General features: G+C 45.4%; 1 protein-coding gene across 8 annotated transcripts; it reads right to left on the bottom strand.

Moving 5' to 3' along the window:
- Positions 1-406: 406 nt before the first annotated feature.
- LOC129703379 (P2Y purinoceptor 1-like) lies at positions 407-17101 on the bottom strand. Of its 8 annotated transcripts, none has more exons than XM_055645754.1 (4): positions 16659-17074; positions 10906-11014; positions 4221-4403; positions 407-1895 (listed from the first exon to the last, which is right to left on the bottom strand). In XM_055645754.1, the coding sequence occupies exon 4, from the start codon at positions 1848-1850 to the stop codon at positions 777-779; it is 1074 nt and encodes a 357-aa protein (XP_055501729.1). In that variant the 5' UTR covers positions 1851-1895; positions 4221-4403; positions 10906-11014; positions 16659-17074; the 3' UTR covers positions 407-776. The 8 variants fall into 8 exon arrangements, 7 of the variants coding, with proteins under 7 accessions (XP_055501729.1, XP_055501731.1, XP_055501732.1 ...); XM_055645756.1 differs by having other exon boundaries at positions 4221-4307; XM_055645757.1 differs by having other exon boundaries at positions 4221-4307; positions 10933-11014.
- Positions 17102-18454: the final 1353 nt, after the last annotated feature.

Raw genomic sequence — 18454 nt, 5'->3', positions numbered from 1 at the left:
CGGGTCTCTGGCACTGTGAGGCCGCAACTCCATGGCTGCACCACTGGGGAAGACTTTTGACTGCCCCCCTAGGGACAGGCAGCATCACTGGAGAGAAGGAATGGGCGCCGTTTCGGGTCGAGACCCTTCTTCAGACTGATGTCGGGGAAGGGGCGGGACAGAGATAGAATGTAGGCGGAGACAGTAAGACTAGTGGGAGAACTGGGAAGGGGGAGGGGATGGAGAAAACAAGAGAAAGAAAGAGACACAGGAGACTTGTGTTTCCGACTGAAGTCAGGCGAAGACTTTATTCCTTGGAACGCAGGAGCCCGAGGAGTGATCTTGGCTGTACAAGATCACGAAGGGAATAGATAGGGTGTGGTGTGTGTAGATGTGTATCACAAATTTGTAGAATAAAACTAATGTATGGGGTTTAGTTTCGTTTATTGTCACGTGTACCGAGGTACAGTGAAATGCTTTTTGTTGTGTGCTATCCAGTCAGTGGAAAGACTATACATGACTACGTCCACAGTGTACAAGATACAAGGCGTGATTGCGGGTCGTCACGGACTTGGTGGGTCAAAGGGCATGGTTCCGCGCTGTATAAAGTCTAAACATTTCCAGTGGAGATTAATTTTGAAACAGAATACTTCCGTAAAGATTGCGAGCACGAACATTTAATTCCTGGACATTTCACGTATCATCGTTTCCTATAGAGTTTAAGTCTCAAGTGTAATAATTTACTGTGCCCTCCAAACCTACACGGTCACACAATTCACTGCCTACAAAAAACAGGTTTACAAGGAAGTGTCTCCATTCTGTGAAATATTTGACACAGGCTGGAGTGGACTGTCTTCACTCCTGAACTGCATAGAGAGTTCGCTCCGTCGAGTCATGAACCTACTGGCAGCGTTTGTGAACCTCCTCCTGAATGTATCTCCTGCCAGGAAGTACAGGATAGGGTCCACGCAACTGTTGAGGCTGGCCAGACCTCTGGTCACTTGATACGTGGCGTAGACCCTTCGGTTCCACTCGCAAGTGTCTAGCCCTTGGTAATAGAGTCTGGACTGAAGGTTGAGGTTCTTCATGACGTGGAAGGGCAGGTAGGAGATGGCGAAGACGGCCAGCACAATGATGACCAGACGCACGGACTTGCCCCGGAGTGGAGTCTTCATGTCGTTTGATATCAGTGCCTTCACTATGAAACCGTAGCAGACCAAGATGGTGGCAAAGGGGATGCAGAATCCAAAGAAGGTGGTGCTCATGCTGTAGATGAAGTAGGTTTCCAGGAGCTCCTTAGACGTGGTGTCGTAACAGGTGTTGGTTTTGTTTCTTCTCAGCCCCGTTCTGGAGAAGTAAAGTATGGGGGAGATGCCGGCCATGACGGTAATCCACACGCACACGCACACAATGGTGGCCGACTTCTTCTTCAGCCTGCCCAGCGACTTCATGGGGTGGACAACTCCCGTGTACCTGTGGACGCTGATGCAGGTCAGGAACAGGATGCTGCCGTACAGGTTCACGTGGAAGATGAACCGCTGAAGCTTGCACAGGAGCTCGCCGAAGATCCAGTCGGTTTTGTTGAAGTAGTAGAAGATTAGGATGGGCAAGGAGAAGACGTAGAAGAGGTCAGCCAGGACGAGGTTGAACATGTAGATGGTGATGCTGCTCCAAGGTCTCATGTGAAAGATGAACATCCAGAGAGCAACACTGTTGCCGATGAATCCGGTGACAAAGACGATAATGTACATGATGGGCAGATAATAAAACTGGAAGCCCTTGTTTAAGGAACAGGTTTTGTTGAGGCCGCCAGTCAAATCAGAAAGGTTTGCAAACACCTCCTCCATTGTTTCGAAGTCAAGGTCGTCCATTTAGTGTCAACAATGTGGCCAGTGTTCCATCAAGATAAGGCACATCTGAAACATTAAACAAGAAGGGTTTCATTCCAGAAAGTTGCGGTTAATGGCACACAATACTCTAGCAATCACTTGTTTTGCTTTTTAAGAATGTGATCTCGATCAATGAGAACTCTGAAAGGCAAACAAGTGGATTTCTACACAATGGAGAGAGGGGTGGGCCATTCAGCCTGTTGGATATGCTGTACCATGCACTAGGATCGTGGCTGATCTCTTGCCCCTTGCCCATTGACTTGACCTCAGCTCCAAATTTCTGCCCTGTCATCGCAACGCTTGATTTCATAATCTGCCGATCTCATTCTCAGATTCATTCAATGACTCAGCAGCTCTGAACATCGAAAAACAGAAAAGAACAATCCCTTCAGCCCACAATATCTGTGCTGAACATGATGCCAAGACCATCACTTATCTACCCGCACATAATCCATATCCATTCCCGGCATAGCCATGTGCCTATCGAAAAGCCCATAAGATCATGTCATAGGAGTAGAATTAGGCCATTCGGCCCACAAGGTCTACTCCGGCATTCAATCATGGCTGATCCATCTCTCCCTCCTAACCCCATTCTCCTGCCTTCTCCCCATAACCTCTGACACCCATACTGATCAAGAATCTATCTATCTCTGCCTTAAATATACCCACTGACCTTGCCTCCACAACATTCTGTGGAAAATAATTCCACAGATTCACCACCTTCTGACTAAAGAAATTCCTCCTCATCTCCTTCCTAAAAGAATGCCCTTTAATTCAGAGGTTATGACCTCTAGTCCTAGACTCTCCCAGTTGTGGAAAACATCCTCTCTACATCCACTCTACCCAAGTCTTTTAAATGCCAGTAATATATCTGCTTCAACCACCAATCCTGGCAGTGTGTTCCAGGCACTCACTGTATTAAAATGTTGTCCTCCATATCTCCTTTAAACCCTGTCCCTCTCACATTAAAGCAGTGCCTGCTAGTCTTTGTCATTTCCACCCTGGGAAAAAGATTATGACTGTCTACCCCATCCATGCCTCTCATAATTGTATATACTTGTCCCTCTCACCTTAGAGCTCTGCTCGCTGGTATTTTAATAGGAAATTGGAACAGGAAGGATTCAATGGGTGCCACATGCTTCTGAAACTGTGCCTTCTAGTTGTTGGTGAATTTGCATGTGTGAATGCAAATGTGTGAGTGTGACAGTAAGTACGAATGTGATTTTGTGTGTGTATAATTACGTTGGATTGGGATTGCGTGTGAATATAGGGCTGTGCATGAATGTGTGGCGGTCTAGTGTCAGTTTCTGTATCAGATGAGCATCACCATGGCATGACTGACTACACAACGTCTCAAATAACATCAAATATTTAAACATTCTCCATCTATGCCATTAACAATCTGCATACAATGATCTTGGTGTATCCATTCCACTGCCTCCCTCCTAGAAACAAACATATGAATCAAGACCAAGAGTTTGCCAAGACTCTTCTAAATTCCAAAGAGTAAAGTTTGAAGAAGAATCTTAACCCGTAACGTCACCTATCCATGTTCTTCAGAGATGCTGCCTGACCCGCTGAGCTACACCAGTCCTTTTGTGTATTAACCAGCATCTATAGTCCCTTGTGTCTATACCAAGAGTACGCCATTTGGCCCTTCCAATCTTCTGCTGCCACTCAATAAAATCACAGCAGGTATCACTGTAATCTCATCTCTGCATTCCTATATACATTCATAGAGTCATATAATACTGGGCCAGTGACCCAACCAACCCATACCGACCAAGATGTCCCATTTGTCTACTTTTGGCCCATTGCCCTCTAAACCTTTACGACCTCCTCTGATAGCTCATTCCATATACCCACACACCCTCTGAGTGAAAAAGTTGCCCTTCAGGTTCCTATCAATTTTTTTCTATTTTGCCATTAACCTATGTCTGCTAGTTGTTGATTCCTGGGGAAAAGACTCTGCATTATATTCTCCATCTATTCCCCTCATAACCTTATACAGTTCTGTGGATCCTTCCGGCCCCTAAGACTTCTAAATAGTCAATGGGAAATCTGAGAATATAGGGCTTTCATCTCTGCACCATGAACGTTCTGGTACCACAAGAATGCTTTATACTTTAGAGATACAGCGTGGAAACAGGCCTTTGGCCCACTGTGTCCATGCCAACCAGTGACCACCCCGTGCACTAGCACTATCCTGCACACCAGTGACACTTTTATAATTCTACCAAAGCCAATTAGCCTACAAACCTGTATGTCTTTGGTGTGTGGGAGGAAACCAGAGCATTCAGAGAAAAGCCACATGGTCACAGAGAGAACATACAAACTTCGTGCAGACAGTACCTGAGGTCAGGATCGAATCCGGGTCTCTGGCAGTGTGATGCAGCAACGTTACCGCTGCGCCACTGTGCTGCCATTTGCTGAGATGTCCTGTAATAGAGTAGCACAGCAGAGAAACAGATCCTTCCGCCCATCAATTTCAAGCTGTCCTTTAGACAAGTCCTTGCATAAATAAGGAGTGTAGGCCTAATGTGGGCAAAGTGGATTAGCATAGATAGGAATCATGGTCAGGATGGATGAGTTGGATCGAAGGGCCCACTTCTGTGCTGTGCAATTCTATGACTATGTTTGCTTGTGGTCTGGTGTTGGGCTGTGGTTGCTGGTTAGACCTCATAAAACCTAGGCTTTTCCTGACTTTGATTCATCTTCAGGAAGTGACCGGTACTTGTCCAAATGCTTCTTAAATATTGTCATTGTATCTGCCTCCCACTACCTCTCCTGGTAGCTGATGTGATGTTCTATGTTTTTTGCTTGAAAGGATATCTGTTGACTCATATCCATGGTTCTCTTTCAAGTTTATCCATTGAACATTATCCATTGAACATTATGGCACAGGACCGGGCCCTTCGGTGCACGATATCTGTGCCGTCCTTAAACTGAACTCATCTGTCTGTTCATAATCTATATCCCTCTGTGCCCAGCACTTCCATGTACCTATCTAAAAGCCTTTTAAACCTCACTATCGTATCTGCCTCCACCACCACCCCTGGCAATGGTTCCCATGCATTTCCATTAAACATTCTCACTGTCACCTTGTAGCTATGCCCTCTGGTATTAGATATTTCCACCCTGGGAAACAAAGTTACTGACGGTTAATTTTAGAGATGCAGTGTAGAAACAGGCTCTACACCCCACCAAGTCTATACTGCCCAACTATCACCCGTACACTTGTTCTATCCTACACACTAGGGACAATTTACAGAAACCAATTAACCTACAAACTTAAGGGCCTGTCCCACTTGGGCGTCATTTGCGTTTCACGCAGATGGCGAGTGAAGATTTTGTACATCCCAAAATCCTGGGGCGCCGCGCGCGACTGCACGTCACTGCCTACTTCACCACGCACCATGCGCGCGTAATGCGTAAATTATGTCGCAGAAATTACGCGCAAATGACGCCCAAGTGGGACAGGCCCTTTACATATCTTTGGAATGTGGGATGAAACCGGAGCACCCGGAGAAAACCCACGCGGTCAAGGGGAGGACGTACAAACTCTGGCGCTGTGCTGCAGCAACTCTACCGCTGTGCCACTGTGCCTCCCCATCTACAGTATGTCTACCCTGTCTATACCTTGCACAAATACATGTGGCCGTTTATATCTTTTACTGCAGCATTAAAATGCAAGTTCTTATTTCTCCATTTCATTTCTTGGGGCCATGTGCGGGCACTGAAAGATAGTCTCCACCGCTGAATGGATAGCTGAGACCATCTATAAATTGGGTACTTGTGAGGATTAAACTGCAGGATTAGCAGAGGGCATTCGCCGGGACTTTGCCTAGGATGGAATGTCTCAGTTATGAGGAGAGACTGGGTTTGTTTTCATATTGCTTGATGTCGGAGCATCGTTTTATTTTATTCACTTAACCGGTTGTGGCAGACCCTGCCCAGATCTTCATTTACTAGATAGTCCTTCAACCACTGCAGATGTTGATCTCATAGAGTCATAGTCATGCAGCATGGAAACAGGCCAATCGGCCCAACTTGCCCACGCCGACCAACATGTCCCATCTGCACTAGTCCTATCCGCCTGCATTTGGCCCATAACCCTCTAAACCTGTCCTAGTCCTGTAACTGTCTAAACATTTCTTAAATGTTGTGATAATCCCTGCTTCAAGTACCTCATCTGGCAGCTTGTTCCATACACCTACCATTCTTTGTGTAAAAATGTTTCTCCTCAGGTTCCAATTAAATCTCCCCCCCCACCCCCTCACCTTAAACCTATAACCTCTGCTTCTCAATTCCACTACTCTGGGTTAAAGACTCTGTGTGTTTACCCCATCTATTCGCCTCATGATTTTGTACACCTCTATAAGATCCCTCCTCATTCTCCTGCGTGCCCAGGAATAAAGTCCTAGCCTGCTCAACCTCTCCCTATAGCTCAGGCCCTTCCATCCTTGCAACAGCCTCGTACAGTATATCTTTTCTGAATCCTTTCCAGCTATCTTTCGATCAAAATGTAGACAAAATTGTTAACATTTACATCCAAAAAGCGGTTTATTTGCAATTGGATACAGCAAGCTGTGATGTGCCAGTGAAATTGGTCCTATTTGCAACAGTGCAGGAAGCTAGAAAGGGCGGGTTCGGAGTGGGAATTGATGGCGACACAAAACTGGACAGAGAATTAAATGTATTGGAGGGATGGAGAACATAGAGCATTAGAAATGTACAGCATGGGATTTGATCCACAAATCCATGCCGAACATGATACCACGGTAAACTAATCTCCTCAGCCCGCACGTGATCCATATCCCTCCATTCCCCACATATCCATGTGCCTATCTAAGAGACTCACACACCACTAGCATAGATGCTTCCGCCACCATCACCACCACCCCCATATCTCTAAACTAAACTAAACTAAGCAGAGCATCCTTTGGCCGCCCTGTACAACGTTCCACCCATAATCAGAAACTAAGTATAATGTTTTCTCCTTCATTTGCTGTGTGTGGGATATGACTATGTTACAAATGCTGACTAATCCCATCCACTAGAAATGACTGACCTCCAAAAGTACATCATTGTTTGAAACACTGGATTGCAGGGACAACTCAAAGACTTGATACATTACTGCATAGATACTACTTATTTTGTTAGTGTGTATTGAATAAAAAAGCTTTCTGTGGATATGGCCAAATTTAGGAAAGTGGGACTAGTGTAGATGGGGCATCTTGGCCATCTGGATTAGTTAGGCCATATGGCCTGTTTCTGTGCTGTATAACTCTATGACTCTCTGAACAAAAGCTTGGTGAAGGAGGTGGGGTTCATATGCTCATAAATTATAGCATCAGAATTAGGCCGTTCGGCACATCGAGGGCGGTGCAGCGGTGCAGCGGTGGAACTGCCGCTTTGCTGCACCAGGGACTCAGGTTCGATCCTGACCATGGGTGCGATCTGTACGGAGTTTGTACATTCTCCCTGCTCCAGTTTACTCCCACATTCCAAAGGTTTAATTGGTTTTGGTAAAAACTATAAATGATCCCTTGTGTGTAGGACAGAACTACTGTACAGGGTGAGATTCTGCACTGTATCACTAAAGTCTAAAGTAACATCGTAATTTATACTCCATATCGTCTGGTATTCGCAGTCAGGAAGGATGATGAAATGGATTGAATCAATGGGGGAATCGGAATAATGTCAATTTGATAAATGCTGGGTTGCTGAGCGACAAGGAAGGTTGTTTGGAGATACAAGGAACTATGGATGCTGGTATCCGAAGCTGATTCTCTGCTATTGGAGATGGACACAAATATTATTTGCCTAAATGTAATCTAAGTTTTGCTTTATGCAAACGTGAACTGCTTTAGTACCTAAGCAGATACAAATGGAAAAGAAAGTTTAGACTTTCGACTTCAGAGATACAGCGTGGAAACAGGCCCTTTGGCCCTCAGAGACCGCGCCAATCAGCGATCACCCCTTACACTAGTTCTGTCCTACACACACTACTACGCACTGTCCTATACAAACCAATATGTCCTTGGACTGTGGGAGGAAACCGGAACACCCAGAGCAAAACCAATGCATTCACAGGGAGAATGTGCAAACTCCATACAGACAGCACTTGTAGTCAGGATCGCACCCGGGTCTCTGGTGCAGTAAGGCACCAAGTCCAGAGCTACACCACTATGTATCATCAGTGAACACTCAGACTTCTGATCTCATGGATGGGCCGAGAACGTGCTTGAAGTCCTTGAAATCACGTCCTAGGACTGGGCTGGTGGACTTCCAAATATCACAACCATCTTCTTATAAATCTCTTCACCTGTATCTACCTATCAATTGCCAGGCTTTGTTCTTCCCCCATTTGTCTTCCAACTTTCTTTTCCCCCTGCCCCACGGGCACAAACAGTCTGAAAGAAAGGGTCCTGACTCCAAACGTCAGCGATCCATGTTCACCAGAGATGCTGCTTGACCCACTGAGTTACTCCAGCACTTTGGGTTTATCGTTGGTATAAACCCAATGTTTCTTGTATCCAGTTTCTTGCAGTTTCTTGCATCCAACCAAAACTCTGCTGCTTACAACTAACTTGAATCAAAGCCCCTCTGTGTATGAAGTTAGATGCCAACATCAGTCTCTCAGCACAGCATAGACACACCTATACATTTTCATTTTTGTTATCAAAGGCTTTCATGGCATGGTCCGTTCCCATTTGTGAAACCTCCTCCATCCTAACCACCCATTGTGCTCTTCATATCAAATGAGCCTGACCTAGAAGATAGTTGACGTTTTGGGTCAGAACCCTTCTTCAGACACGGAAGAAGGCAAAGAGATTTGTAGAGGAAGGAACTGCAGTTGCCGGTTTATACCTAAGATAGACATAAAATGCTGGAGTAACTCAGAGGGTCGGGCAGCATCTCTGGAGAAAAGGAAATGGAATAGGTGACATTCCGGGTCGGAATTCTTCTTCAGACTGCATGGGGGTGAGGGAGGGTGGAGGGGGTCAGCGGGGGCAGGCGGAGAAATAAACTGGAGGCAAGATAAGTCTGGCAACAGATAACAGGAAGGGTGAAGCCTATAACGTCCCATTGTTGGCAGGGGAAGGTGTGATAACAAGAGGGATACAAGGATGCAAATAGTGTTTTGGTTGACTGGTAGATTGAATTATTCATTCATTGAAAGATACAGCATGGAAACAGGCCCCTCGACCCACTGAGTCCATGCCGACCATCCATCTCCCGTTCTCACTAGTTCCATGTTATCTCACTTGTACATCCACTCCCTGCACGCTTGGGGCAATTAACCTACAAACCCCCACGTCTATGGGAGGAATCCGGAGCACCCGGAGGAAACCCACGCAATCACATGCAAACTCCACACAAACAACAATGGAGGCCAGGATTGAACCTGGGCCTTTGCTGCTGTGAGGCAGCGGCTCAACCTGCAGTGCCGCTGTGCCAGCTCACTACACCACTAAAGTCAGGGAATATTGAGAGAGACCTGCCAAGAAAGTCTTGGAGAAGATGGCAAAATTAGGCCATTCGGCCCATCAAGTCTGCTCTGCCATTCAATCATGGCTGATCTATCTTTCCGCATCAACCCCATTCCCCTGCTTTCTCCCCATAACATCTGACACCCGCAGAGCAGCAGCGGAGGATGCCCCCTGTACGGATGGTTTTATAGAAATAGCAGGAAATCTATGTCGTCTAATTACAAACAATATTCAGGTTGAAATACGATAGCAGTATTGTGAGGCGTTACAGAGTAATTAGTTTAGTTTAGTTTAGAGATACATTGTGGAAACAGACCCTTTGGCCCACCGAGTCCACTCTAACCAACCTCTAGCCTGTACACTAGTTTCATCCTACACTAGGGACAATTTACAGAAGCCAATTAACCTACAAACTACACATCTTTGGATTGTGGGAGGAAACCGGAGCACCCTGAGAAATCCTCCGCGGTCTGTACGGACTGCACCCAAAGTCAGGATCGAACCTTGGTCTCAGGCGCTGTAAGGCAGCAACTCCACCACTGTACGATGAAATTCATGGAATAGAAAGAAGGTTGATTTTTGCAGCTGATCACATCAATCATTATAATTAAAATGCTTGTATTAAACTGATAACATTCGTTTACCTTTCCTTATCTTTTACAACTCACGCAATGAAATTCCCACACATCCTTCTTCAGTGCATGCAAAAAAAATCTCGACTGCATGGCCAATCTTTCAGACACATTCTCCATGTGAACAGGCATTAATAAAGCAAGGTTTGTAACGCCAGCCCCAACCTTTCCACTGGGCCAATCCATCTCATTTAAACCACAAGGATAGACACAAAATGCTGGAGCAACTCAGTGGGTAGAAGAGGAATATGTGACGTTTAGGGTCAAATCCCTGCTTCAGACTGAGTCTGGGAAAGGAAAACGAGAGATATAGAAGGTAAATAGAACAAATGAATGAAAGATATGAAAGCTAAGATGATCAAGGAAAGGTGGAACCCACAATGATCCATTGTTGGCTGTGGGGTAGGTGATAATGAGTTATACACACGGTGAAACTCAACAATGTGACAGTGAAACAAGTACGACGACTAGGGTGGGGGTGGGACGGAGAGAGAGAGGATGTAAGGCTTACTTGAAAGTAGAGATATCAATATTCATACCGCTGGGTTGTAAGCTGACCAAACAAAATATAAGGTGCCATTCCTCCAATTTATGTTTGGCCTCACTCTGATAGTGGAGGGGGCCTGGGACAGAAAGGTCAGTGAGGGAATGGAAAGAGGAGTTAAAGTGTTCGGCAACCGGGAGCCCCTGTAGGCCAAGGCAGACTGAACAAAGCAGAGCCGGCCTTAAGCCTATTGGACCGATGGCTCCCAATTGGGCCCCGCACCTCCTAAGGCCGGCCCTGGAGCAAAGGTGTTCAACGGAACGATCACCCATTCTATGCTTGGTCTCGCCGATATATAGACCACTCCTGGAACAACGGATACAGTGGATGAGGTTGAAGGAGGTGCAAGTGAACCTCTACCTCACCTGAAAGAATAGTTGGGGTCCCTGTACCTGTCGGGGTCCATGTGTGTAGAGTTCCAAAAGCACGGATGTCCGACTTACTCCTCATGTGCCAGCAATTCTTGGCAGCAGGCTGAGATCGAGAGAAAGTGAATAAAGGAAACACAGTTACAGTGTACAATGGACTTTGATTTGGTTGCACTTTGTACTTCAGTTTGCACTAATGTGGTCTGTTTGCCTATTATTACTGATAATCTACTCTATGATATATTATTGTACATTCGTCTGTTGATTTGTTGCATTAATATCCTGGAAAGAATGCAGAGAACATTTCTGTAGACGTTGCCAGAGATCGAGAGCCTGAACTACAAGGGTATCTTGGTCGGCATGGCCAAGTTGGGCCGAAAGGCCTGTTTCTATGCTAATACTCGATGAGGGGTTGGGCAGACTAATTCTTTATTCCTTGTAGTGCAGAAGACTGAGGAGTGATCTTATAGAGATGTATAAAAACAAGAGGGGTTCAGATTTGGTCACCCTGGCTATAGGAAAGATGTTTTTAAACCAGGGTACAAAGAAGATTTACAATGATGTTGCCAGGGCTCGAGGGCCTGAGCTGTAGGGAGAGGATGAGCAGGCTAGGACATTATTCCTTGGAGCGCAGGGGTGATCTTATTGAGGTGTATAAGATCATGGGAGGAATGGCTAGGCTAAATGCGCAAAGTCTTTTACCCAGAGTAGGTGAATCAAAACCCAGAGGCCAGAGGTTTAAGTTGAGACGAGAAAGATTTATTCGGAATCTGAGGGGCAACGTTTGGAATATGGAATGAGCTGCCAGAGAAGGTGGTTCAGGAAGGTACTATAACAGCATTTAAAAGACATTTGGACAGGTACATGGATAGGAAAGGTTTAGAGGAATATGGGCCAAATGCAGGCAAATGTGATTTGTGTAGTCGGGGCATTCTGGTCGTCAGGGACAAGTTGGGCCGAAAGGCCTTTTTTCAGTGCTGTATGACTCGATGACGCTAAAGCTGCAGCTAGTGAGAATTGTTATTGTTCCGTTCTGGTGCAGATGATATTTAAATACTCTTGAACTTTTGAGGTGCCACAATGTCCAAGATGCCACCAATATATGGGCGACTGAATGGGATGAGTTTTCAGACTGTTCACTGCTTAAAGATTACACTCACACAAATGTCCACCACAAACACCAACTAAACTCTGAACTACCAACTGCTTGGGTTGCACTAGGGACTTTGGCCTTGTGTGTTTTGCACAACATTGCATCTTATTGAATTATTTTTTGTATGTTAACTATATTATCGACTGATTACTGATTACAAACCTGTCATTTAGTTTAGTTTAGTTTATTGTCACGTGTACCGAGGAACTGAAATGTTTTCGCTGTGTAATAACCAGTCAGTGGGAAGACTGTACATGATTACATCTTTGGTGTGCTGCTAATGCTGCAAATAAAAACTGCAGAGTTTCATTTTCAGCACATATGCCAATAAAACACTCTTGAATCTTGGCTCTCTAGACTCTGCCCGCTAAAAGAGAAATCTTAATGATCCCACTCCTTCTGCCAATACTGTTGGGCAAGAGGGAACAATAACAATATACAGAAAAGTATTTTCCTTTCTTCCTTTCTTCCTTTCCTTCTTCTTTTTCTTTCTTCCTTTCTTCCTTCCTTCCTTCCTTTCTTTCTTTCTTCCTTCCTTCCCTCCTTCCTTCCTTCCTTTCCTTCCTTCCTTCCTTCCTTCCTTCCTTCCTTCCTTCCTTCCTTCCTTCCTCCTTCCTTCCTTCCTTTCCTTCCTTCCTTCCTTCCTTTCTTTTCCTTCCTTCCTTCCTTCCTTCCTTCTTCCTTCCTTCCTTCCTTCCTTCCTTCCTTCCTTCCTTCCTTCCTTCCTTTCTTCCCTTTCTTTCTTTCCTTCTTTCTTTCTTTCTCCCCTCACTATAACGGGCCACATGGGGGGAGGTTGGTGTCCGTTATTGCCAACTGTCCGCTGTGACGGAGTGAAGTGAGGGTAAAGTTTGGCCCAAGGCTGGGAGGGAAGGAATGCCACGATGGGGAGGGTGGGGTTTAAACCAGTGGAAATTCCCAGGCCGGGAAGCCGCAGAGCTCCCGGCTCAACATGCGGTGCGCCGGGGACGGGCCCGGTACTCACGCCGCCTTCGTGCTGCTCGCTCACGCAACCGTTGCGTGACGCCATCTCACGTCATCCCATTGGAGGAAGTGGGGGCAGTGCAATGGGTGCCTTGATCCCCTATAACCACAATCTGTTATATGGAGGTCCGGTATTGCGGGGGTTTACTGTATTGGCATCTACTGCCCATCCCCACATCCCTACAATTATGACCCACATTCCCAGAGCCTCCTGTGCCACAAGGAAAACAAACTCAGGCTATCTCTAATGTTAGGTAACTATCCCACTAACAAATCCCACATTTATTTATTTTCCCTTCCAAGTGCCTCCCTTCCCTGTGCCCCACCAGGATTTCCCCCCACTTTTTCTCCTTCCATCTCATCTCCCTCCCATCCCCTTCCACCTGCATTCCTTCCTCTGGCTTCACGATTTGCACCTCTTCTCTGCTTCCCTCCTTATCTAACACGTTGTCTTTCCATTTCTGGTGTACATTTCTGGATAAGTTGCTTAAATCTCTGCTGCGGATTCAGTAATCTTGCCCCTACACTGCATTGCATATCGCTATTATGCACTAGTACAGGTCCACCACCGATTTTCCGGCAACTGGTGATCCGGCACCTCCTGTCAACTGGACAAAATTACAAGAGTGCATTTGAAATCGCCCCCAGAACTCCCCCAGAAAATGCGGTGCCTAGACTGGGTGAGGCAGCCGATCTCTGGGATGTGGGATCAAAGGCTTGAATGGCCTGGTCCCTCCCCATTTCTGAAACCTTCTCCACTCTATTGATATATCTGTGCTCTTCTCATCAAATAAGGCGGACATATGGCATTTCCGCGGCTCGTGTTTCTGCGAGGCTGCCGGGAGAGCGGCGTCTCGTCCCTGCGGGTGGCCGCTGATCCCACCCACATCAGGACTTCCGAGGGCAACTTGTAACCCGGGCTTCATTTTTACAATTTTACAAATTTCGCTGCAATGGGTTCAATGTAGATAGCTACACTTGGTGGGTCAGAGGGCATGGTTCTGTTCTGTACCAGTTTATGACTCTTTGGAAAACAAAAAGTCCAGTGCATTCATTACAGATCTGAAGAAGGGTCTTGACCTGAAACGTCACCTATTCCTTTTCTCCAGAGATGCTGGCTGACCCGCTGAGTTACTCCAGCAATTTGGGTCTATCTTCAGTGTAAACCAGCATCTGCAGATCCCTCCCACACATTCTACCACTGGGCTCGACTGTAAAATTACCCTCTTGCCACTGAAAATAAGTGACTGTCCCATTTCTCCATCAGAAGCCTTCATTCATTTCTGAAACCTTCTATTTCAAAGTCACCCTCTGACACAGCAATGTTCTCTGCTGAAGCAAAAGCTTCATCTCCTCAGCAATGCAATCCTTTCTCTGAGGCAGAGGTTAGTAAACAGGAGGCATAATTTAAAAACAATTCATGCACACACTCAGATTGGACTAGCCTCATGCCAACTGGAGGAACAGTGCCTCATATTCCTCTTGGGTAGCTTACAACACAGCGGAGTGAACATTGAATTCTCCAATATTTAGTAACCTCACACTAACCTGCCCCCTTTATCCCCCACAACCAACCCCCTCTCCCCCCTTCCCTTCCACTCCAGCACTTTGTGTTCTTTTGTGTATTAACCAGCATCCGCAGTTCTTTGTTTCTACTATTTATGCAATGATTATTATTCGGTGTTACTTTACTCGGTTACTGCGAACTATCGGCAATAACGGACAAACTCCCCTCCCCACTGTCCATTATAACAAGGGTTTACTGTACTCATAGATAACACAATAAACAAAAAATAATGATAAATTAAAAGAAGTAAGTAATATTAGTGTAAAATAAAAGCCCAAAGTCTCTTGTGCAACCAAGACAGTTGATTGTACATAGTTTAGCTGGCGTTCGCAGTGTTTAAGAGCCTGAAGATTGTTGGGAAGAAACTGTTCCTAAATGGAGTGGAGATTGGTTTTCATTTAAGAGACAGAAACTCTTGTTACATCTAAAACTCTGTCTTCTTGAGACAATTTAACCTGCTGGGCAACAGGCTAAGAGATGGAGGATTTGTGACAGCTTTAAGCTGAGAGGGGGAAAGTTTAAAGGAGATTCCTTGGATAGGAAAGGATTAGAGATTTACAAGTGGACAAGTAGGACTAGTGTAGATGAGGTGCCTTCGTCGGTACGAACATGTTAGGCTGCAGGGCCTGTTTCCACAACTACTTCTATGATTACGACTATGTGTGGGACAAGGTTCATTTGCACAGAGGGTGGTAGGTGCCCTGAACATTCTGCCAGGGGTGGTGGTGGAGGCAGATACCATAGTCATGTTTAAGAGGCTTTTAGATGGATATACAGTGAATGGATGGATATGGATCACATGCAGGCAGACGAAACTAGTCTGAAGAAGGGTCTTGACCCAAATCGTCACCTATCCATTTTCTCCAGAGTTGGTGCCTGACCCACTGAGTTACTTCAGCACCTTATGTTTATCTTTGGTAAACCAGCTTCTGCAATGCTTTGTTTCTACATCTGGCTTGCGGACATTATTTTTGACTTTGCACTATTATTGTTTGTTTATTTGTGTGTTTGTTTGTTTGTTTTATATATAGATAGGGGTGCATGGGAAGGAACTGCAGATGCTGATCTATACCAAAGATTGACACAAAATGCTGGAGTAACTCGTTGGGTCAGGCAGACAATATATATATATTTATACACAGATGTACAGATATACGGATATATACAAATATATATATATATCTATACACACACATTGTCTGAAGAAGAATTCTGACCCCAAAATATATATATTGTCTGAAGAAGGGTTCTGATCCAAAATATCATCTATTATATTCCTTTCTCCAGAGATACTGCCTGACTCGCCGAGTTACTCCAACATTTTGTGCCTATCTCCAGAAAATATGTTTTGTTAGATTTTGAGATTTTGTTACATATATATATATAAATATAAAACCGAAGGAGGGTTCTGACCCTAGACGTCACCGATTGGAACAACATAAAAAACAACAATATATATATATATATATTTACTGGACATTTGTTGTTGTTTATTATTGGTGTTTACAGTGGGTACTTTGTTTACATGTCTGTTGTGCTGCTGCAAGCAAGAATTTCATTTTTATCGTTTCGTGACATATGACAATAAAACACTCTTGTTTCTTAGCATGATGTTCAGCATAGACATTGTGGGCCGAAAGGCCTGTTCCTGTTACAGTTCTGTTCTATGTTCTAGGAATGGAATACCAGTTTGTCCAGAGCTGCGGTGACTTCTATGACAGCAGAGATATGATTTCATGCCTGACGCTCCCAATCTATCAACCCACACACACATGGTTTCTCGTGAAATTAAAAAAAAAATGCATGCTATTCACTAAACACCCGGGCGTATTACAACCTGCAGAGTCTGACAATCACCCTCCTTTCCTGAAAACACACAAAATACCACCAATCACCCCGAAGTAAATGCTAGTAAAGAGAACTTTCACCAAGCGAAAACAGCCGCACACTGCAAGATATCACAGCTGATCAAACGTGTACAAGGATCTGGCTTCTCAAAGTTTTTCCAAAACAAATGGACACAGAAGTTCTCTCTAGTTTCCATACCACATACTGCTGACTTTCCAGTTCTCCTCCCAGAGGTCCACGGCAGGAATCACATGGAATTAGATCCAGCGGGATTATCTAGAGGGATTAATGAGATCCGGCTTGATCGCTTCATTCAAAGTCGCGGCGCCTTTTTTTGCCTGAGATTCTCTCTTATTTTCACCCAACTCATAGCGTGTGTTCGTTCACCCGGGGTTCACTCTCCGATTCTGTGCAATGGCGCGGCGTCACTGACAGGCGTGGCAATGGACAAACTCTCCCACATTATTTCCCCCTCTCTCTCCAGAGTGACATTACTGCCTTTGCATCAGATTTCATCTCACACGCTGTCCCAGTGTGCGATTGTGAAACTGGCTCGGAGCTAACCAGTTGCAGTTCCTGCTTGGACTCTCTCACTCCTCTCTCGCACGCACTCTCTCCCTCTCTTTCCCTCTCTTTCTCTCCCTTTCTCCCCCCTCCCTCTTCCTCTCTCTCTCCGATACCCCCCCCCCCCCTCTTTCCCTCTCGCTCTCACGCTCTCCTCTCTCTCTTCCCCTCTCATACACACATCCCCCCCACACACACACTCCCTCTCCCTCTGTCCCTCGTGTTATCTCTGTCCCTTTCTCTCACACACTCTCCTCCCTCTCTTTCTCTCACTCTCTCCCTCTCTTTCTCTCTCTCCCTCGCTTTCTCTCTCACTCTTCCTTTCCTATCTTTTTCTCTCTTCATTCTCTGCTTCCTCTCCCCTCCCCTCTTTCTCTCCCTCTCCTCTCTTTTTTTCATTTTCTTTCTTGACTATCCCTACGATCTTACCTCCCTTTCTCATTCCCCTTCTCTATCCCTTTCCAAGCAAGCTCAACGCAGAACGAGCTTAACGGTATAAACTGAATTATTCCATTTTAGGTAACTTACCTCTTCCACCACCTGCACTTCCTCTTTTCCCTACCCTCTCTTTCCTGTGCTCTCTGCCCTACCTGATTGGCCTTGGACTCATCCAAGCTGTCCAAGGTGCCCCATCTTAGAAAGGAAAAAGTTTAAAAGGATGTGGACCAAATGCAGACAAGTGGGACGATGGTAGATGGGACATTCTGGTCTGCATGGCAAGTTGGGCTGAATAGAACTCTCTCTCTCTCTCTCCCTCTCCCTTTCTTTCTGACTTTCTACTTTCCCCCACTCCAATCTCTCTATGCTTTTGCACTCTGCTCTCCCTTTCTCCCTCATTATTTTCCTTTCTCTCATTCTATTTACCCACGACGCTCTGATTGAAAAAGTTGCCCTTCAGGTTTTTGTTAAATATTTCTCCTCTCACCATAAACCTATGTCATGCAGTGATTTCCAATGAGCACCAATAACATTGCTTAATGGCTGTGACACATTTACAGCCTGAAATATTATCTGCACAATGACGAGGAAAATCAACCATGCACGGTCAAACATTCGTTCAACAACTTTGGGCATGTTTCTGGGCGTTTAGCTCAACCCAATCAGTTTCTGCTCATTTATCTGGCAATGTTTTCATGCTTATGAGTGTTGTTTTTTAATGTTAACTTTAACCAAATGTCCTCAACAGTACAACACCCAAACCTGGTGTTGACAAGACTCTTAAATACGGCGGACCAAACGTTGGCCCCGGTTTATGGAAGGGCCAACTTTCACTCGTGCTGTGGGTTCAATAACAGGGTTGGAAGCACTTAACCTCACTCTCTCTCTCTGTCTCCCTCACCCTTTCTCTGTCTATTTTCCTCTCTTTCCCTCTCTCTTTTGCTCACCCTCCCTCTCCTTCTCCCCTCTCTCTCTCTTCCCCTCTCTTCCTT

The sequence above is a fragment of the Leucoraja erinacea genome, chromosome 14 (genome assembly GCF_028641065.1).
Source record: "Leucoraja erinacea ecotype New England chromosome 14, Leri_hhj_1, whole genome shotgun sequence".
Taxonomy (NCBI): domain Eukaryota; kingdom Metazoa; phylum Chordata; class Chondrichthyes; order Rajiformes; family Rajidae; genus Leucoraja; species Leucoraja erinaceus.
This window is presented reverse-complemented; position numbering and strand designations above follow the sequence as displayed.